Below are 22,509 nucleotides of genomic sequence, written 5' to 3'. Positions count from 1 at the left end.
AAAGACACCCCCCCCCCCTCTTCGCCCACCCTGCAACTTTTCAAGCTGTAAAAACTGCTCCAAACAATTAAAGAAAGAGAAAGAGGAAATCTAAAATACAGGGACTTTGTCTGTAGAGTTCCTTAGTAACTTCAACTTCAGAGCAAAAATGGCGAAATCGAGTGCGGATGATGAGGAATTGAGGAGAGCTTGTGAGGCGGCTTTAGAAAGCACTAAAGAGAAGATCATGATGACAATCAGAGTCGCTAAGAGCCGAGGGATCTGGGCCAAAACTGGCAAATTGGGGCGTAGTCACACCGCTAAACCCAGAGTTCTTGCCATTTCCTGTATGTTATCTATCTTATTTTCCAGATTTAGAGAATCTTCTAGTTTTAAGACAGTTATTTAGTAACACATTACTTTGTTGATTTATGTAAATTAAAGCTCGGTGATACCGTTATTTTTACTCTGAGTTACAGCATGATCTGTTTCAATTTGATGAAATCAAGTTTGTTTTGTTTCTTCGAGAGCTAGAAATGAGCCCAAATAAGCTAGCTTAGGTCTCAAGTTCAAATCCAAACGGAGGAAAAAAAAATACACGCGATTTCTTTCCAGCGCCCAAGCCTTGATGGCAGAGTTACCTGATGCCCGTGCTGGTGCGAGGTAGCAGGTACAAAGTGGAATTAATCGGTGTGCACTCAAGCTGGCCTGAGCATTATCGGCATAAAAAAGGAGAGATAGAAATGAGCCCCAATCTAGCTAAGGCCTCTTTAGGGTTATATGATAAAATTGGAACAATACGGAGAAGATATTTAAGGTCTTGCGCAAGGATGAGATGTGCAAAGGCCTTAGCTAGCTTAGCGAAGCTAAGTGTTGTAGTGATTGCTAACGGTTTTAGAGGTAGGAGAGGAGTAATCATGAGATTGTATTTAGTTGTTTCACTGGTTTCCTGAATGATGTTACCCTAAGCTTCTTTTATTGTATGCTTCATCGATAAGATATACGGTAGAGAGTTTTTTTTGATAATTTTAATGAGTGAATTGTTGGTAAGTAATGTAAGATATGGTGGTGGTGATTTGAGTTAGCGAGCTGAAAAAACCTCAATGATGTATTTGTTTGGAATTATTATGATTGAGGGAGGAATGAGTGCAAGGTAGCAGGTGTCAGTCGAGGTGTCCAAGTTGGCATGAACACCACCCTTATTAAAAAAAAAAGGAAGGGTTGAGGGAGGAATGAGTTGTTAGTAAGTTTATTGTACATTAAATGGAACCATGCAATGAGTTCTTTTTACTTAGGGCCAGAGTACTAGTTGCTAGATACCACATTGACCAAAAGAGGGTAAAGAACCTTATGCTATATTTGGCTGGGACAGAAAGTGGACCAATGAGTGGAGGGGAACCTCAAAAAAGAGAGGAAGAATTAGGTACCTTAATATCCTTCGGGTTGGACAAAAGGAGGAATTATATATCTTTCACATTTCTGCCCGGTCATTCCAGACTATTTGATGGAGATGATCAATATTCACCCAAGGAAATTAAGCTTGAAATTTTATTTATTTATTTACTTTTTTCGGATAAGAGGTTGTTGTCAATGAAAGATGCGCTTATTTTGACATACACCTTCAAAAGTCTCAAGTAACATTCAAATTTTAGAGTGAAAAGCTCTTCCTTTGCCCAAGATTTTTGATGTTAATATTGTCAGACAAGTCCTCCAATGATTAACAGATAAGCTTACCTCATAAAATGGAGTGGGGTTGTATGCACTTTCAATTTTCCTTTTTCTGAAATTGCTGATTGGAGTTGCTTCATTCTGTATGTTCAAACTATCATGATGTGTGGTTTGTGCAGCAAAAGCAAAAGGTCAACGGACTAAAGCTTTTCTTCATGTCTTAAAATATTCCGCTGGAGGAGTTCTTGAGGTAAATACTTCTGATTTATTCTTTCTAAAACTTTTTCCTTCTGTCCAGACACTAATTCTAGAACTTGTGACCTCATTATGGGTTATCACAATGAAAAAGACATGAAGCTTTGACTTCATTATGTTGAAAATAGAGCAATAAAATCTTACATGAGAGCTTCTTTACTCAACCTTTATAGTGTGTGTAATGAAGCTACGATCATATATGAAACTGGTTAGAAGTATTTATGCTTACTAAATTGTCCTAGATAGAATCAATCTTATAGAATGCGAAACTGAAGCATAAACAAGATGTTTGGAGGCAGCCAGGGTTGAACGCTACTCCTGATGCTTCACCTTTTGTCTTGAATCTGCCTTTAGCTTTCAGGCATGCCTTTCCGTAGCAGCGTTCGCCTCTGTTGACTCAGTTCTCTTGTTTGTTTTACATTTGAGATTAATACCACAATTGGTGTGTGTGTTTTTTTTTTTGTTGGGGGGGGGGGTTTTTTTTGGGGGAGGGTTTGGGAATTAAACTCTGTCTAGTGGAGAGCAGTTTACTTTTTGGCTTTTGATATTGATGCCCTGATTTGAAGCATATGGTTTGCTGAATTTTCGCTCCCATCTCTTTTTAATTACCCCCTCCCCCCCCACCCCCCCCCCCCCCCTTTTTTTTTTCCTTTTTCCTTCTTTACTGTAAACATATATAACTATTCTAAGAAATTTGGAGAAGTAGCTGCATGGCACCTTCAGTAATTCGCTTGCTGAACATTATTTTAGCACCTTACCTTGTGCTTTTGCATTTTTAAACATCGGAAAGAACCAAATTGGATCTCCCAAAATCAGCATATTGGACTATAGATTTTCATTTATAGCAAATCGGGAAAATGTCATGTTTCGCTGACAGTTGTATTATGCTTGTACATGTAGCCTGCAAAATTATACAAGCTTAAGCATCTGTCGAAGGTGGAGGTTGTAACTAATGATCCAAGTGGGTGTACATTTATGCTGGTAATATCATTGAAGAACTATGTTGTCCTTACTTGTACAATAAAGATATTTGGAACTCATCCGGACAAATTTTTTCATGTAGGGCTTTGATAATCTCAGAAGTCAAAGTGTCGCTCCACCTCAGTGGACAATGCGTAATGTTGACGATAGGTTTGTTTCAAATTTTTGATGTCTATCCATCTGAATTCTTATGCTAACATGAATTTTTTTCATTTGTCCGTGGACTTTTTCCTTGCATTGTAGGAACCGCGTATTGCTTTGCATTCTAAACATCTGTAAAGATATTTTGGGTCGTCTCCCCAAGGTCGTTGGCATTGATGTGGTGGAGATGGCTCTTTGGGCAAAGGTGCATATAATAGTTCTGCAACTTGTTTTGAACGTCTTAATAGCACATCTATGACCCCCATCTCTGGAAAGTTGACTTGTTTTATTCTGTTTCTTATTGAGGATGAATTTTTTCTTGCCCATGAACTTGTTGGCAAAGTTTAAATGGTTGCTAGATCATGTATTGGCTGGTGTCATGCCACTAGTGCAGTGCCCCTAATGTTCCAAACTTTTAAGTTTGTATTCTTTAGTGTTATCTACTGATTTTTGATTTAGGATAGGCATGTAACTAAGTTCCTAAGGCTGTGCTTAGGGATATAGAATAAGTCCTGTTCTATTTTTGAATATGCACTTTTACTTTCTTGTAGCTGAAGATGGATACTAAAAGCAACACATAATGATAAAGCAAATAGTCATCTTTAATAGAATTAAATTGTTCACCTACATTTCCTTTTTTCTTTAGTTAGATTGTCTTCGAAAAGGATATGGTCTTTCTTTTTTGATAATATGTGGAAAAACTCCCAAATATAAGCTATAGGAACACTCACATATATAAGTTGTATGTATACCAAAAAGTAGAGAATCTGCACAAAACTATGGTTCTCTACCAAAGACACCAATCATCTATTATGACAGGGACCTCATGGTTGCACCTAAAACAAGAGGCTATCCTCAAAAGCCTTCTAAGAGCTTAACTTATCCCAAAAAATTAAGCCTTGGAAGAGCATATTTATACACAATGTTTACATCCACACTGAACACAAACCTTTGTTAATTTGAAATACATATTTGTTTACAACTAGTTTCTCTTACATGTTTCTTTCGACAAGCTATAAGAATCTAGATCCCCAGCCCCCAACCCAAAGGAACTAAACTGAAACTTGGTGCTTGATGAGTTTTATGCAATTGTGATCTATATAAATCCAATGTAGGATAATACTCCAGCATTTACCAAACAACATACTAATCTTCAAGATGGGCCTATCACTGCTGCTGTGGAAGAACGTGAGATGAAAGTAACTGTTGAAAGGGAACTTGTGTCTCAAGCAGAGGAAGAAGACATGGAGGCTCTTTTAGGCACGTATGTGACCTCTTTTTCTTTCTTGTATTGACATTGGATTATCTAAGCTTTGGCTCAAAGTGCTTATGCCTGCATTAACAAGCCATCATTGGCACAATTATGAGAACAATTGGATTGTGCAGTAGTAATTAGGGGCTTAAGGAGTGTTAACAAGTGAAAAAACCCTATTTCCCGTGGACTCGGGTAGAAGCAGTGTTTTTAAGAGAGAAAAGCATAAAAAAGAGACAAGGTTTTTGATGCTTTAGGCAATAATCTAGAAGTTAAAGGCATGCGTCTTTGTTCAAGCGCACAACTCAAAGAAAATAAAAATATCTTCTTTTTAAAAAGAAAGAACCCCTTAAAAGAAAACCAAACATTACCTTAACATATACTCCCTCTGTTTCAACTTAGATGAGGTACTTTCCTTTTTAGTTTGTTCCAAAATAAATGACACATTTCTAAATTTGGAAATAATTCAACTTTAAACTCTTCATTTTACCCATTTTATCCTTAATGAGAAGCTTTTATAACCACACAAATGGCATGGCCCCACAAAGCTTTTACCCTTTAAGCTTTTAATACCACAAGTTTTAAAAGTCCTTTTTTTTCTTAAACTCCGTGTCGAGTCAAACTACCTCATCTAAATTGAAACGGAGGGAGTATGAAATATTACATGTAAGATGCAAAATTGCAACTAACATTATTAATTTTGTATCCAATAGACCATAATGACTATGTTAATTCCCTGCTAGAATTAAAAATCGTTAATATTAATTTGAAAATAAACCCTCATAAAGATAATTTCAGTTGCCCCAGGTGTAGACCTTAACTTTTTTTTTCTTTTCTTGTTGGCTGTTCTCTAGTTCGAGGTTTCCTTGTAAGTTCTGTTGTGGTCGTTCTTTTCCAAGCCCCTGACTTATCCATGTAACATTTTGGTCCCTGTCTTGATTTTGGGTTTCCAACTTCCTACAGTTATGTCATGGGCATTGGTGAAGCTGAGGCATTTTCAGAGCGGTTAAAGCGAGAGGTTCAAGCTCTGGAAGCTGCAAATGTGCATGCCATTTTGGAGAACGAGCCGTTAATTGATGAGGTGACCAGTCAATATTTTGGTAAAAGAGTTCTTATTATTTTGATGCCTGTGCCAGAGCAGCTTTTGGTTTTTTCTTTCAGGAGTTGCTGCTGTTTTTGTTTTTATAATGATTGATATACTTTTACTTAAATAGGCTATGCAGCTGTTGCATTGTCAAATTTTTCTTCTGCCAAGTGCAGTTAATAGCAAACTTTGTCTTGCTCGCTATTCCCTTATATTCAGCTTTTTTCCTTATCTTCCAAATTTCTGTATGTATGTTTTTATACATGCACTCAACACTTAATTTTTTGCCTTCATGGGATTAGGGGAGAATTCCATGTTTTGAATAAAGGGAGCTATATGTTTCTACCTCTGAAATATTTGTCCTGCAGGTCTTGCAGGGGCTTGAAGCTGCCACTAGCTGTGTTGAAGATATGGATGAATGGTTGGGCATCTTCAACTTAAAACTTAGACACATGAGAGAAGACATTGAATCAGTAGGAATCTCTGCATTTCACTTCTGTAGTATATTATCTAGTATTTGTGTCGAGGAGATAAGTTTTGCTTTTCTTAGTCCACTGATTTGAATATGTATCTATATGATAGTATGATCTGTGTCACGACCCTAGTTCACCAACCGTGAACATGTCATGACGGCACCTGGTCCCCATGACCAGGTAAGCCTAACATTTGCGGAAATATATTAATTGCGGAAAAATAGAGAAAATCAAATCAAATATCTAGAAGAAACTGTACTGAATGCCGCTTGGCAAGTACAACTCAATATCACAAGTCTAAAACAATTCCCAAAACCCGGAAACTCACGGGCAACACAGGCTACAGAAGTGTATAGTAAAGGTTCCAAACTCCAGAATTTTTAACAACCGAAAGAAGGAAAAACTAAGTACTAAAGATAGAATAAGAGGGAGACTCGTCGGTCTGCGGACGCAGCAGATCTACCTCGAAGTCTCCGTGGTCCCCCTGCCTCACTGATAGGGCGCCTGAGTAGAGGTACCTGGATGATCTGCACATGAAAAACACGCGCAGGAAGGGCATGAGTACACCACAGCGGTACTCAGTAAGTGCCAAGCCTAACCTCGGTTGGGTAGTGACGAAGAAGGTCAGGACCATACTGAGACAAAATATAGTAATACAATAATTAACAGTATGATAATCTAACAGAAATAATAAATACAGCAGTGATATAAGACAGATTAAGCAAGGCAATAGCAAATACACAAGAACGGAACAACCACAGAATAAGTACAGCTCAACACCAATGGTAACAATGAGGATCTCCCAGGATACCGTCCTGTAGTCCTTTTCTCAACTGTCCAGTGGATCTCCCGGGATACCGTCCCGTAGTCCATCATATGTGTATATCCGAAGGATCTCCCGGGATACCATCCCGTAGTCCGACTATCAAGGTACAGGGGGATCTATCAGGAATCTAACCCGCAGTCCCAAAGTAAAAGTGCAGGGGGATCTACCGGGAATCGAACCCGTAGTCCCAAAGTAAACAAACAAGGGGGAGCTACCGGAATCCCACATCCGTAGTCCCAATGTAAATGCGCAACCACAACCAGAAGATATTCAAAAATGAAGTACAAAAGACAAGCAACAGGTAGTACTGGCCTAGCATGCTTCACGTAGTACAGTTAAGGCAACTTCAGCAATTAGGCAAGTTAAATCAACTAAACATGCTTTTCTAATCTAACACAGGTTATAACTACAAGTAGAATAAAGCAAATATGAAAGGAACTCAATCTCAATATCTTAAGAAAAAACCCGGATTTCTCAACAATTGGCTCAAGCACGCGCTCGTCACCTCACGTACAAGGCACTCCATTACCACATATCATATCCTAAGGGGAAAGGCCCCCCACACAAGGTTAGACAAGCCACTTACCTCGAATCGGCACCAAAATCAACTCGAAATCACACTTTTGCCACGAGTATCCGACTCCAAATGGCCCAAATCTATTCAATTCAATTACATATCGTAAGTAATATTGCAAACAACTGATCCCACTATTAAATTTAAAGCTAGGACGCAAAAATAGGTAAAATGACCAAAACGCCCCTCAGACCAACGTCTCGGAATCGAATAATTTTCACATTTTCAGAACCCTCATACTCTCACGAGTCTAACCATATAAAAATCTCCCAAATCGGAGGTCAATTGCCCACTCAAAACTCAATAATTAGGTCTATGAAGTTTCTTCCAATTTTTTTCCAAATTTTGACCTTGAATTCGAATTCTAATGGTGGATTTAACTATATAATGATGAAATATAACAAGAAGGCACCAAAGAAACGTTACCCAGTGATCTGCACTTCAACTCCCACTCAGAATCGCCTTAAACCGAGCTCTCTATTGATTTTTTGTAACTTATGAACTCAAACCCTCGAAATTTCTATTTCTGCCCAGGGATTTCCGCTTCTGCGGACAAGGGACCGCTTCTGCGGTCCCGCATATGCGGAAAATGAGCTGCTTCTGCGGCTCTCACTAAACAACCACATCCGCTTCTGCGGGCCAGTCAACCCTTATGCGGTTCCGCTTATGCGGATTATCCACCGCTTCTGCGGTTCCAACTAAAAGCCAAACGGCCGCATCTGCAGCTATTTTCTCGCAGATGCGAGGCCGCTCCTGCGGAATTTCCTCCGCATCTGCGACGCCTGGAAACTCTGCCCCAAACCGCTTCTGCGATGATCCAGCCGCTTATGCGGTTCTGCGGTTCCCAAGCCGCAGAAGCGAAAATACCAGAAGATGAAAAGAACCAGCTGCTGCAACACTTCAAAAATCTCCCCGTTAACCACCCGAAATCATCCCGAGGCCCCCGGGACCTCAACCAAAAGCACCAATACCACCTAATACCTTATTCAAACTTGTACCAATCCTTAAAACACCTAAAACAACACCGGAAGTCCGATTAAATCAAAGATTCAAGCCTAAGAACTTCAAATTCCAACAAAACACACTTTCGATCAAAAACCAAACCAAACCTCGCCCGAATGACCTGAAATTTTGCATACACATCCCAAATGACATGACGGAGCTACTGCAACTTCCGGAATTCCAATCCGACCCTCGGATCAAAAACTCACTATCGGACCGGAAACTTCAAAAATTCAAACTTCGGCATTTCAAGCCTAAATGAGCTACGAGCGTCCAAAATACATTCCAAACACGCTCCCAACCCCGAAATCGCCTAACGGAGCTAACGGAACCATCGGATTTTCATTCCGAGGTCTTCTTCACACTGTTCCGATTACGGACCATTTTTCAATTCTTAAGCTCTCATTTAGGGACTAAGTGTCCCAAAACACTCCGAATCCCAACACCGAACGTCCCGGCAAACCAAAATAGCAGAAATGAACTTAGGGGAAGCAGTTAATGGGGGATCGGGGCGTAAATTCCAAAAACGACCGGCCGGGTCGTTACAATCTGCCTATGTTTGATCCTAACTTGTGAATCGCCTGAATGTGAATATTAATTTTTTGGCATAATCCTTAGTGCATCTATCTGATATGCAATACTCTAGTTTGTTTCTTTCCAATGTCCAATGAATAAACCTAGATGGTATCATCTTTTTCCCGACTTGAACCAAGTTTGGTAATATAGCAGTCTGATCTTTGTGTATATATGCTTCAGGGAAAAAGGATGATTTATTTGTGTTTGTGGGATTCAGTTAATTGGAATGTTGACAGTCTGTTATTTGAATGTATAACCTCCTTTACTAGTGCACTGCTGATCCTTTGTTTATGCAGATAGAGAGCCGCAACAACAAGCTGGAAATGCAGTCAGTTAACAACAAGGCATTGATTGAGGAACTTGATAAGCTTCTTGAGAGATTGCGTATACCCTCTGAGGTCTCTCTCTCTCTCTCTCTCTCTCCAAGCTTGTTGGTGGGCGCCCTTAAATAATTTAATAGTCTTACTTCATCATTCTTGTTTGTAGTATGCAACATCTTTAACCGGTGGCTCATTTGACGAGGCAAGAATGCTTCAAAACATTGAGGCATGTGAGTGGTTAACTAATGCTTTACGTGGTCTTGAAGCGCCTAAGTTGGATCCTAGCTATGCAAACATGAGAGCTGTATGTCCACTTTCTCATTTCTTTCTTTCCGATTAGTTTAGTTATTTCTTCTTACTGTGATGTGCTTCGTCATACAGGGGAGAAAAGGTTAACATAGAGCCTGTTTCAGCTTTTAAGCCATTTTTAGATATTGGGAGTGTTTGGCAAAAAAGAAAGCAGCTTAAAAAAAGTTAAAACTGGCTTAAAAAAAGCCAAAAGCTACAAGTTGGCTGATCCCAACTTTTTTCTTTTTAGCTTAAAAGCCAACTATCTTTGACCAAGTATTTTACCCTCTTATCCCTAATAATATTTATTATTCCAAAAATGTCCTTCACAACAAAATCCCAATTTAACTTTATTCTTTCCCGTTCTCTATTCCTGCGACTTCCTCCCTTGTATTTCTTCATTTTGCTCTTTTTCTTTCTGGTTCTTCTCCGGTTGGTAACACTTGATTTGATTCACATTTTGGGTTTTTTTTTTTGTCCACTGCCACTCATCTAGCTGGGATTATCTAAAGTATTTCCCAATTGTTTTCTTTCCATTTCATACTATTTTTTTTCTATCAATAATCATACAATTCAGATTGAGTCTTATTTTAGGTGATCAGTTCAAATATTAATTATTTCATATTTATATTAATAAGTTTAAAATAAAATATTATAGTAATAAATTTCTTTATAGTGTTAACAACTTTAAGGATATTTCAGTTATTTAATAGAAAAAGTGCTTACCAGCACTTGTTTACCAAACATTTCAACAGCTTTTTTTCAGCTCCAGCACTTTTATCCAAACACATAACTGCTTATTTATAAAACCAGCTCCAGCACTTAAAAAGTGCTTTTAAGCACTTGTGCTTAAAAGCTACTTTTTTTAAGTCAATCCAAACGGGCTCATAGATAGGCCAGATAAAATATTGGATAACTATTGTTTCTCAGGTGCTTGGGGAAATAAAAAATTGTTAAATTAGTGCAAAATTGACATGGTATCATTAAATTGAATAATGTCACTTGACTGGCCCTGATGAACCTTGGCTTTATGAAATGGATAGGAAATTCTTCCTTTTTCCTTTTCAACAAAACCAGCTAGTTTTTATAGAGCAACATCTTACTTGTTGTTTGGGGCTTATAATCTATTACTATAAATGGGTGGGTAGTATGGAAATCCTATTGTCACATCTTATGTGCTTGTTTGCTAATTGAAGTGAAACAAGGTTGTCCTGCCTTTCAGATAAACTATTTTCAGATAGGTGGTGGTTGTTCTCGCTAACTTGTGTGTAAAAGTTTGCACTCACTTTTACTTGTGGAAATGTTCTTGAATCTGTTGTAGGTAAAGGAGAAACGATCTGAGCTTGATAAGTTAAAAACAACATTTGTTCGAAGAGCATCTGAGTTCTTGAGAAACTATTTTACCAGTTTGGTGGATTTTATGATAAGTGACAAGAGTTATTTTTCTCAGGTGTTCTTATGCTCTCACTTTTATTTCTACTTATATTCATCTTTCTTTTGTAAGTATTTACTATAGACAGCTGATAACATGAATTAAACAGCGTGGACAATTGAAGAGGCCTGACCATGCTGATCTGAGATACAAGTGCAGGACATATGCTCGTCTTTTGCAGCATTTGAAGGTCAGACTGATTCAACTTCTTGTAACTTGCTATTGTTTGTTTCAATAGTTTCTGATGGTTTTTTTTTCCGCCATCCTTTATTTACAGAGTCTTGACAAGAATTGCTTGGGCCCTCTAAGAAAAGCTTATTGCACATCCCTTAATTTGCTTTTGCGCCGGGAGGTCAGAAAGTTATTTATATCTATCCAATTGTCTTTTCATGTCTTTCGATAACCCCTTTTACTTCCTTCTCTTTGCTGAGTATGTCTCATAGGCCTTAGATTCACTTATGTGTTCACTACAGCATTTGTGCACTTCTAACAACAACAACAACAAACCCAGTGTAAACCCATTTGTGCACTTCTAAACTATTTGAAAACCTGTTTTCTTCATCTCAAACCCTCAATGTCCATTGCAGCAACGGGTTGCTGAGGAAACCTGCATTTGGACAAGTTTAATCTACATGCAACCAACGATCACAGCCAGACGGTTTCCCCGGCTAAATTGTAAAAGAGGTGCAGACATACTATCTTAAAAGAGAGAAACCGAATTGCGGGGTGTTTTCTGTAAGCAGTAACAAGCTGCAGAAAGAGTTAAGTGGCAGCAGTAGGAAACCAGTGGAGAAGAAAAAGAACAGAAAGGGATTTGGCCACCATTCTACCTGCCATTTAACCAAAGCACCCGCTAACATTTTAAATCATATAACTCTGAGAAACAGAAAGGGAACAGAAAAGATGGGAAGAGGGGAATCCAACACTTCTCAAGGGATCAATACGACACAAGCAACTCAAAGACAGTGATTGACAATATGACTCATAACACTTAATACAAACAAATAGGATGAGTAAGGAATATTGACTTTGGACTCTAGGTGGTCGTTTGGTTCCAAAAACATGGGATAAAAGCAATCCAAAATTCTATATCAGGATTAGTATCCTAATCCCGGTAACCAAACGACCCATAGGAGTAATTTTGGAGAAAACGAATTACTTCACGAGCAAGTAACTTGGAGCCCAAGTTTAGAGAACTTCGACCAAGTGCATTTTGATGGAAGAAGATTTCAGTGCCAAGGAACTAAAGACAATTGGACTACAGTGTTTGGGAGATTTGGTTTTGTAGTCCATTACAAATGTTATTTCAGGGACCCTTTTCACAAGAACAGTAAAAAATAGCACATGAGATCTATAAATAAAATATAGGAGATCTTTATAGGGTCATTTTCTTCTATTCAAATTGTAAGTGAGCGTAGGAGATCATTTCCTCATATTCCTCTCGAAAAAGTCATGAAATTTGCTGAAAATAGCGAATTTCTGGATTACTCTTAGATCTATAAACATGCTCAAAAGAGACGTAGCTCAAAAGCTACCAAGGACATTGCGTGGTGGACCAAAAGATTTTCGTGCATGTTGTGGGGTCATAATCTTTGCATTAGGCAGCCAGTACTAAGATTATGGATTCTGCTAGCAGTTTCTCTTTTGCTGCTAGGGATCAGAAATCAAGGGTGAAACAGGGTTAATTGTCTGGACTGACCTAACTTGTAAAGATTTGAAAAACATTTTTACATTATGCACTGACGGCTGTCCATTTTTTTTTTCCTTTCGTGTGGCGACTCTGGATGGCCCTAATACCTGTCTCCCAAGGAATTTCAGTTAACCTATAAGGATAAAAAAAGGAATCACAGCCCACTCTATATATCAAAAATTCTACTCCCACTCGGACACACTGTCTAAAACACTTACAATTTGCAAATTTTTAAATTGTAAAAAGGGAAAAAAGAAGAAGAGAATGATGTAAAATATAGCTTGGTTATCTCCCTCAAGTTGTTGGGGGTTTTAAATAACGTTTACACGTCCTAGCTTAGGAAAGGATCATATTACAGGCATACAATCATCCTAATATATGCACTCGTCTTAATTGATGTGTATGGTACTTTTCTAATCTACAACGTTATTTACGAGATATTCACAAATATTCTCAATGACCCTATTCAAGCCCGAAGTGAGATATCATATGCTCCTAGTTTGTTGCAAATTTAATCAATCCTTAAACGTCTAGGTAATTTTGTGAGCATATCTGTTAACTGGTTAATGTTTCTGAGCAGTAAGTAGAAAATCTCCCCTTATTTTGGGAAAGCTGGTGATTGCGTGCGAATTCTTTCAAGCCAAAGGATGGGATTAACGAAGCTAGTAGCAATACATCCTGACTCAATATTTTAATATCAGAGAAGGGACTCAGAATCCTTTTAGCTCTAATACCATGTAGAAATAGGAGATAAAAAAGATAATTATGTGAAATTCGATTTGATTATTCTCTCTAGTGTCAGGAAATAAATAACGTCATAACGTCCTAGAATAGGAAAGACTCATAATTATACGCATCTAGTCTTCCTAATTGGTATTTAATCATCCTAGTTGATTCCAATTGATATGTACAATAATTTTCTCATCTACAACTTTAATTACAAGGTATTCACAATTATTCTTAATAATTGGTTCTTTCTATACAAAGAAAGACTTACAATTTGCATGAATTAAAACTCAGTTGGAACTGGAAAGAGAAAACTTGAGATATGCAAGATGAAATCGCTCAAAGGAGAATGTATTGAGAGTTGAATCTTGTAAGCCACTTTCGCTAATAAATATAGGTGGTTCAGAATGCTTGTTGTGTTGGTTTTTATTGGTATTAGTGGACCCTCTTAATCACGTTTTGATTCTGATTAAATATTCCTATTTATTGTCCATGCCTCGCGATTCTCCTTGGACCAAATAAAAATGGAAATAGTTTCGGGGTCATAGCAAATCCTTTATGAAGAACATTTCAAGTTTAAAGTAATGGTTCTTTATGTGTGCCATACTTGCAGGCTCGTGAGTTTGCAAACGAGCTCCGTGCCAGCACAAAGGCATCAAGAAATCCAACTGTATGGCTTGAAGGTTCGATGGGTTCGAATCAAAGTGTGAATAGTGCAGACACTTCAACAGTTTCGGATGCATATTCTAAAATGCTGACAATATTTATCCCTCTACTTGTGGATGAGGTGCTCTCGACTTTCTTTTTTCTTTGGAATAAATGTATATATTTGGTTAATGTTGCTCTCACTTCCAATATCAAGTCCTTTGTTTCTTTTTTCCTAAATGCAGAGTTCTTTTTTTGCTCACTTCATGTGCTTTGAAGTTCCTGCACTCGTTCCACCAGGAGGACTTGCTAATGGGAGCAAAAGTGCACATGATGAGGATGATGCAAATTATGATGATTTGGGCATTATGGATATTGATGAGACTGAAAACAAAGCTGGTAGCTCTTTGTCCTTGTTTCTTCTCTTACCTAGCCTGATTTATGGTCAATCAAGGACCCGCTCTTGGTATTTTGCAGGTAAAAACACTGGTGAGCTCGAGGCTCTGAACGAATCCCTTCATGATTTACTCGATGGAATACAAGTAATTCTTACATTTCATCCTTACAATAGCCTTGCTGTTTGATAATAATAATGCTAATACGTTAACTTGAAGCAAAAATATGGCCCTGGGGGGATTCAGTTAATATTTTGTTAGTATCAGATTGAGATGCTGAATGGAAAAACAGATCAATAGTCGTAAGTGTTTTTAATTTCTTTTATTCTTCTTTGGTGAGCTATGTGTTATTTACATGTTCAATGGTCATAGCATCATGCTTAATTGTTTATCGAGTACAATGTGTACATTATCAACAATTCCCTGCTACAACCGTACTCATTGTGATTGAATCAATATTTTACTCAGTCAACAACAACATATACAGTGTATTCCCACAGGTGATGTATTCCCACAGGTGGAGTCTGGGAAGTAGTGTGTACAAAGACCTTACACCTACCTTGTGGAGGTGGAGGTAGAGAGACTGTTCTGATATACCCTCGGATAAAGAAAAGCAGTTCAAAGCAGGTTTGAAAAAGAAAAAAGTAGTGAAAAAGCCATGTTGAGAATAATGAAGATAAGAACAGTAACAACAACAAAGCAATAAGATAAACGAAGCAAAAGAAATAACAGGTAGTAATAAAAATCGAGGGATAAGATAATACGAGAATGATAATAATAATACTGATATTGAAAATAAGGAACAAATACGGTGTCCCAAACTCGACTACCTACTAACCTTCTATCTTAATCCTCGACCTCATCCTTCTATCTAGGGTCATGTCCTCGGTAAGATGAAGATGTGCTATGTCCTGTCTAATCACCTCTCCTTCATACTTCTTCGGCCTACCTCTACCAACCTCTCACAGCTCCTCACTAGGCATCTGTGCATCTCCTGTATCTCAGCTTCACTTCCCTCATCTTGTCCACCACGGAAGTCACTCCCACCTTGTCCCGAATATCTTTGTTCTTGATCCTATGTCTCCTAGTATGCCCATACATCCATCTCAACATCCTCATTTTCCGCTACTCAGTTGGGACAAGAAAATTGGTTTTGCATTGTCCAGCGAACAGCTTCATAACATTCCTCCTTGTTATTCTGCTCTTATGTATAAAATGGCAGACCTTTACGATGCACCACCATCTCTTGTTGTGTTCTGTAGAACCAGCCCTTGATAATCCAAGTTCTTGTTTTCTGGACATGTTTTATTTGTCCTTGTCATGAGGCGCTAGTGCTGGATGTTTGCCAGCAAGTTTTACCTATTCTTCATGGTGCTTATAGCTTTGTTTTCTCTATAGTAGTTATTATTTCTCTCTTCTGTCGTTAATTTTCTTTGTGGTTACGGGGTTTGATTGTTACAATATGGTTCTTAACGGTCATAATTGTTGGTTGGATGGTTGCAGAATCTTTTAGATACTTCTGACGAAACTCTCCTGTTTTTACGTGTTTTAGGAAGACTTCTATGCGGTGGTGGATTGGGCATACAAGATTGATCCTTTGCGCTGCATATCAATGCATGGAATAACAGAACGTTATATTTCAGGTCAGAAGGCTGATGCTGCAGGATTTGTACGCATCTTGCTTGATGACTTGGAATCTAGGATTTCAATGCAGTTTAGTCGGGTGAGCTACTGTATTCCTGTTTGTCGTGATATATGCTTGTGGAGCTCATAAGTGATGATTTTTACTCTGCTTTCTGTTGCTTGCATTGCAGTTTGTTGATGAAGCATGTCATCAAATTGAAAGAAATGAGCGAAATGTTCGACAGTTGGGAGTCTTGTCATATATACCAAGGTTGACTGGGTTCCATATGTCCTTACTTTTATATACTTGCGTTATCAGTAGAACGGGTTTGCTGTCAAATGTGTAGTTAGATGGTTCGACTTAGGGGGCATCTGAATAGTGCTTGACATACTTAGGGTGTAAAATTATTGGTTAACATGTAAATTTGGTGTCAGATGGACAACGCATTCTCGTGGTATTGCAACTTTTTAATCTTATCCTCCTACTTTAATGTGGTCTGATTAGTCCAACACATTTAGACATGCTAGAATATAGGCTCTTGTGTCGTATTTTCGTCTCTGAAGATTGATCTTCTTTAACCTGGCAATGGTATGGTTTTGTTTCTCTTGGGAAGATCTTTTTTCTCCAGTTTGGAAGGAAAAAGAGAGATCGATTTCACAATTTTCATACTTTAGTTATTACCATGAAATTTACTACTTTTAATGAAGAAATTGATGACTCCAACTTATGTTACCTAAAAAAAAAAAATCAATCCCTCCAACTTTCAAGTAAAGTTAGACAATGTCAATTCTATATTGGATATTCCAGCTTGATTTTCACTACCTCAAGTTTCAGTTAGTATTTTTTTGAGCTTTCTTTCCTTTTACTGGTGCAGTTCCACTCTTTCCATCTCTGTATTACCTCCTCCTCATGATTGATTACCTTCTTTCTCACCTTTTGCTATGAGCTTTCTCTAACAAGTCTTTGATTAACGCCATCGATAACTGTAGGGCTGTGAGCATTTTCTTGTAATTCACTTCAAAATCAGATTTGCTACTTAATTTTGCTTTCAGAGTACTCTCAGTTGATCCTTTTGGCGTAGATAATCAATAATCCATTTGGTATTATAGATTTGCCACACTTGCAACCCGTATGGAGCAGTACATCCAAGGACAATCAAGGGATTTGGTTGACCAGGCGTACACAAAATTTGTGAGTGCTTTCATCTCCCACCCGTTTCTTGATATGTGATATCAGTTGATGCTATTAATATGTGTTATCAGTTGAAGACTCTAATTTTGACTTAATATGAAGTTGATTGCTTTTGTTTGCCCTTTTTTGTGGTTTTAGTATAGCCGTTGATAATTCCATTTTTTAATATGCTGTATCAGAAAATCAGATATTGCTAAAGTGGGAATTGGGGGAAAAAAGCAAAAAAGAAATTAGGAAATACATATTTAATTTTTTGTCTTCTCTATGTGATGATTTTAATTTTTACAGTCTGTCGTGGTCAGATAATATATATTTCCTTATGTAAGTAATATTGTGTGGTGTGGCTGTCTTGGAAATTGTTTGGCAGGTCAGTACAATGTTCCTTACTTTGGATAAAATTGCTAAAGCAGACCCAAAATATGAAGACATTATGCTTTTAGAAAACTATGCAGCATTTCAGAATAGGTATTACTCTGATGTTGCTTTTCAGAATCTATTACATTTTCTATTCCATAAAATCTGTTTGAGTACTGACTGGAAGGAGTTGTGCAGTCTTTATGACCTGGCCAATATGGTGCCGACATTAGCGAAGTTCTATCATGAAGCCAGTGAATCTTATGAACAAGCTCGCACGCGCCACATCAACGTGATTATAATCTATGTAAGCTATCCTATTTCTTGCTTCTTGTTTTTGTAGTGTTTTCTTCTCTGCTTGTTGCTGTTACTACTATTTCTATAGGTCCAAGTCTTTCTGATGATATACCTTAAAACCTATGCTTCTCCACAGCAATTTGAGCGACTTTTTCAGTTCGTTAAAAGAATCGAGGATTTGATGTACACAATCCCACCTGAAGAGGTTAGATTACTGCTTTTCTAATTTTCTCCTCAGGTTACAGCATTTGTTTTCTTCCCTCCACTTAAGAGTGTCATAATTTGCCTTGTATGAGGACACCGGCTTGTTATTTAGTTTCCTGCACCGATATTAAGTCAACACGAATTTGAGCCACTACATGATTTCTTATCAAGTATGAACGGAACAGTGTAGTCTACTACTCAATACATGTCGCTTTGTACTGACTTTTTTTTAATAGCTATTGAACTAAATATATGATAAAAAAAGCTAAATTGAATATCTGAAATCTCTTGGACTTCTGAACGGAACAGTGTAGTCTACTACTCAATTCAGTCCTACTATTCCAATGGGTTCCTTTAATTAATCATGATAACTGTAATTTAAACCAACAAAATTTTCTGGTACAGATCTTGAGGTTCTGAAGCTACCGGTGTCTCACTAGTATCTTTATTAAGTACGAAGTTGATATAAAGAATGACTGATGTCCTGCTGTGATTACCAATTCTGTATGCTTACGTTTTCACCATAATGTTCTTGTTTATTTTTGAAAAAATGGAGAAAAATTGAGATAGAGATTAATTTAGAATGAGTGACTTACCTTAGTTGGCAAATTTAAGTAAACTCTATATTGAATTGGTATTAAGAATTCAGTTTTTCAGTCAACATCGATTAATTATGCCTCATCTACTTATAAATAGAAAAATTTAATTATGCCTCAGCCCTAAATTAGTTGGATGTGAATCCTCTTTAACAATTTTCGGGCAATTCCCTTCTAATGCTAAATAGTTGTCTTTGACATTCACGTAGCCAACCCCAGCTAGCTTGGGATTGAAGCATGATTGTTGTTACTGTGTATGTTTAGAGGCGCCTAAGTGGTACGTACCTAGGGATGTATCATAATCCAACAACAACAATAACGTCCTAGTGGAATCCCACTAGTGGGGTCTAGGGAGGGTAGTGTGTATGCATACCTTACCCCTACTCTGAGGGGTAGAGAGGCTGTTCGAAAGACCCTCGGCTCATGAAGACGAAAAAAGGCAATACATCAGTACCATCAGTAAATAATATATATATATATATATATAACAAGAACCAAGAAATAGATGGAAAGCGAAACAATAACTAGTAGATAAGGCCCAGCACTAAGAGGAACGAAAGAGTTGTGAGAACTCAACGCTAACCACTAGCAGTCTAAGACTAAATCCTAGCAGACTAGCCTCACTCTGGAGCGCCGTAAAAATATGCACAACTATCTCCTAACCTACAACCTCAATGCTCGACCTCCACAACTTCCTGTCTAAGGCCATATCCTTGGTAATCTGAGCCATGCCATGTCCTGCCTGATCACCTCTCCCCAATACTTCTTAGGCCGCCCTCTACCTCTCCTCGTACCCACCAAAGTCGCTCACACCTCCTCACCGGGGCATTTGGGCTTCTCCTCTGAACGTGCCCGAACCATATGAGCCTTTCTTCCCGCAGCTTGTCATCCATGGGGCCACGCCCACCTTCTCCCGAATATCTTCATTCCTAATCTTATCCATCTTAATGTGCCCGCACATCCACCTCAACATCCTCATCTCTGCTACTTTCATCTTCTGGATATGTGAGTTCTTAACTGGCCAACACTCAGCCCCATACAACGTGGCCGGTCTAACCACCGCTCTGTAAAACTTACCTTTGAGTATCGGTGGCACTATCTCGTCACACAAGACTCCAGACGCTAACCTCCACTTCATCCACCCCACCTCTACACGGTCTGTGACATCCTCGTCGATCTCATTCCCCTGTATAACCGACCTAAGGTACTTGAAACAGCCCCTCTTGGGTATGACCTGAGAGTCAAGCCTCATGTCCAATCCCGTTTCTGTCGGCTCGACGCTGAACTTGCACTCTAGGTATTTCGTCTTAGTCCTGCTCAACTTGAAACCCTTGGACTCAAGGGCCTGTCTCCAAACCTCCAGCTTCTCGTTGACGCCGCTTCGCGTCTCATCAATCAGAACTATATCGTCAGCAAATAACATACACCAATGTACCTCCCCTTGAATATGGTGTGTCAGTGCATCCATCACCAGGGCAAATAGGAATGGGCTGAGCGCAGACTCTTGGTGCAACCCCATAACAACCGGAAAATGCTCCGAGTAGCCTCCTACTGTCCTAACCCGAGTCGTAGCTCCATCATACATGTCCTTAATCACCCTAATGTAAGCAACCGGCGCACCTTTTGCCTCCAAGCATCTCCATAGAACCTCCCTAGGAACCTTGTCATACACTTTTCCCAGATCAATAAACGCCATGTGCAAATCCTTCTTTGTAACCCTGTACCGTTCCACTAACCTCTTAATAAGGTGGATAGCTTCCGTGGTAGAACGCCCCGGCATGAACCCAAACTAGTTGTCTGAAATAGACACCGTCCTCCTAAATGGATGTATCATAATCCATTTTAAATATTATCTGCTGTCACTCTAACCATGGATGAGGGAGACAATTTGCTAGTTGTTGCCTCATTTTTGGTTTACTTTCTCTGCATCATGCCTTTAAGTACTTACATGAATAAAGTAATTACCAGTAACTAGTGTATACATTGATGTTAGTCAATCCTTCTTTGTGGTATTAGTCAGCAGATGGAACTTTAGGTTTGCATTGCTGACTTTGAGCTGACATTTTCTTAGCCTTATTGGTAGCTGGGTTATTTCTTTTTTTTTTTTTGAAGTAACAAATAAAATTTATTTTTGTTCTATCATTTGAAGTTGCTCGAGGTTCTGATCAACCTTAAATGCAAATGCTGCTTACCTGACTGCATCAATACATCATCAGCTGCTAATGATTTATGTCATTTTAAATATTTTAGATTCCATTCCAACTTGGGCTGTCAAAGATGGATCTTAGGAAGGTGGTAAAATCCAGTTTATCTGGGGTAAGTCTGTCAATTGCCTCAATTCATCTTCTACTTTTTTAAACCAAAAAAAGGTGTCAATCTTGTATATTTCGGGGTCTTCGATGAATGTTCAAACTTTGCTTCTATAGGTGGATAAGTCCATAAGTGCAATGTATAAGAGATTGCAGAAGAACTTAACCTCAGAGGAGTTGCTGCCTTCGTTATGGGATAAATGCAAGGTATATCTAGCAGACTGCGTATTGAAATTGATCACTTGGAAATCCAAATGAAAAATTCTTCACCTGAAATACTTCCTTCCATCAGTGTGTCAATTTGATGTTTGGAGGTTGGATTTAGTTTTTCCTATTGATTTGATTTTTGTGAGAATTTGAGTAGCCAATCCAGGGGAATCCTCTGGCCGTTGGATTTTCTGAATTCTCTTATAAAAGAACTTTGTCCTTGCTATATGATGAGATGGACTGTGAGCTGGAAAAGGATAGAATGGTGCCATTTTGAAAGTAGGAGCTTCTCTGATGATTATATAAACAGAAATCATGATTAATGGCCGTCTGGTAGAATAGAGACATCTTAAGTTTCTTTTCAACTGCATTGTCCTGTAATAGTAAAATCTTGCTTCCATGTTTAGAGTTGCTTTAAAATGTTACCCTAGGCTTGTATTGATCACTTCCTCAGTTGATCTCTATGTTTCCTTGGTTCATTTTCTGTGTAGCAAATTTACCTACAACATTCATATTTTTGCAGAAGGAGTTCTTGGACAAGTATGACAGTTTTGCTCAGCTTGTAGCCAAGATTTACCCCAGCGAGACCATCCCATCTGTCTCAGAAATGCGAGATCTTTTGGCATCCATGTAAAGAGGCATTTTGTTCTAGTAATTGTGAGTTTGTTTTCTAGTTTTAGTTAGGGAAAGGGTTGTAAAGTATGTCTTCTGCAATTTTCTTCTTTTTCCTCCTTCCTAATTTGATTAATTTACAGATCCTATGAGTGACATGATAACAGACTAGATTAAAGCATTTTCGTGTATTGTCCTTACCAGCTTTGTTGTGTAATGTTTTTTGTTTCGTCCTACTGTGTGGCATATCCAATCTTTATTCCTGTTTTACTGTGTAAGGAAGAAATGTTTTACACTACATGTCAATTCATCCATTAGATATTAAAGCTTCTTGTTTCTCACTAGTTAGTTATCCCTTGAATCCTTTCCCTTTCCTCCCCCAGAAACTAAAAAGTGAAATTTGTGATGACCGTGTCAGTCATCATGGTTAATGCGGATGCTAAAAGTCCAACCACAAGGAAAGGGAACTTGCAGTGTTTGTCGAATATAAATCGAAAATACTGAAATAGCAGAAAGAATTAAAATCGAGTATTATGCAAATTGTGTAAAAGAAATTGGTATTCAGAATCGTCTCTGATCTCCTTAGAGTACAGAACTCTTCGAGGTATCAAGGCTAGCAGATGATTAAGCGGCAGGAAAGTTAGAATAAAATTTTATAATCAGAATCGAACGTCCCCCGGAGGTGCCCCGAACCCTTTTATATATGGATGTTAGCAACATCTAACAGGTATGGCGAAAAAACGGGTGATTGTTGGTGGTTTAACTAACCATTAGCAAAGGTAGGGGATGATCTTCTCAGAGTCCATCT

At 38.3% G+C, this 22,509-nt stretch overlaps 1 protein-coding gene across 1 annotated transcript; it reads left to right on the top strand.

Annotated features, from left to right (window-relative positions):
- Window positions 1–22,027, top strand: LOC109215774 (exocyst complex component SEC3A). The gene is made up of 25 exons (XM_019379884.1): window positions 1–326; window positions 1,827–1,897; window positions 2,803–2,883; window positions 2,966–3,033; window positions 3,127–3,229; window positions 4,140–4,288; window positions 5,240–5,357; window positions 5,729–5,833; window positions 9,108–9,209; window positions 9,298–9,435; window positions 10,741–10,869; window positions 10,961–11,041; window positions 11,129–11,203; window positions 13,881–14,054; window positions 14,158–14,311; window positions 14,390–14,454; window positions 15,860–16,030; window positions 16,122–16,201; window positions 17,041–17,122; window positions 17,490–17,587; window positions 17,675–17,783; window positions 17,910–17,978; window positions 20,824–20,889; window positions 21,000–21,089; window positions 21,613–22,027. Exons 1-25 carry the CDS (start codon window positions 149–151, stop codon window positions 21,721–21,723), a joined length of 2,667 nt encoding a protein of 888 aa, XP_019235429.1. The 5' UTR covers window positions 1–148; the 3' UTR covers window positions 21,724–22,027.
- The last annotated feature ends 482 nt before the right edge of the window (window positions 22,028–22,509 follow it).

This window comes from Nicotiana attenuata, unplaced genomic scaffold, assembly GCF_001879085.1.
Source record: "Nicotiana attenuata strain UT unplaced genomic scaffold, NIATTr2, whole genome shotgun sequence".
Classification (NCBI taxonomy): domain Eukaryota; kingdom Viridiplantae; phylum Streptophyta; class Magnoliopsida; order Solanales; family Solanaceae; genus Nicotiana; species Nicotiana attenuata.
Note: the sequence above shows the minus strand (reverse complement) of the source record. Positions and strands in the feature narration are given on the sequence as shown.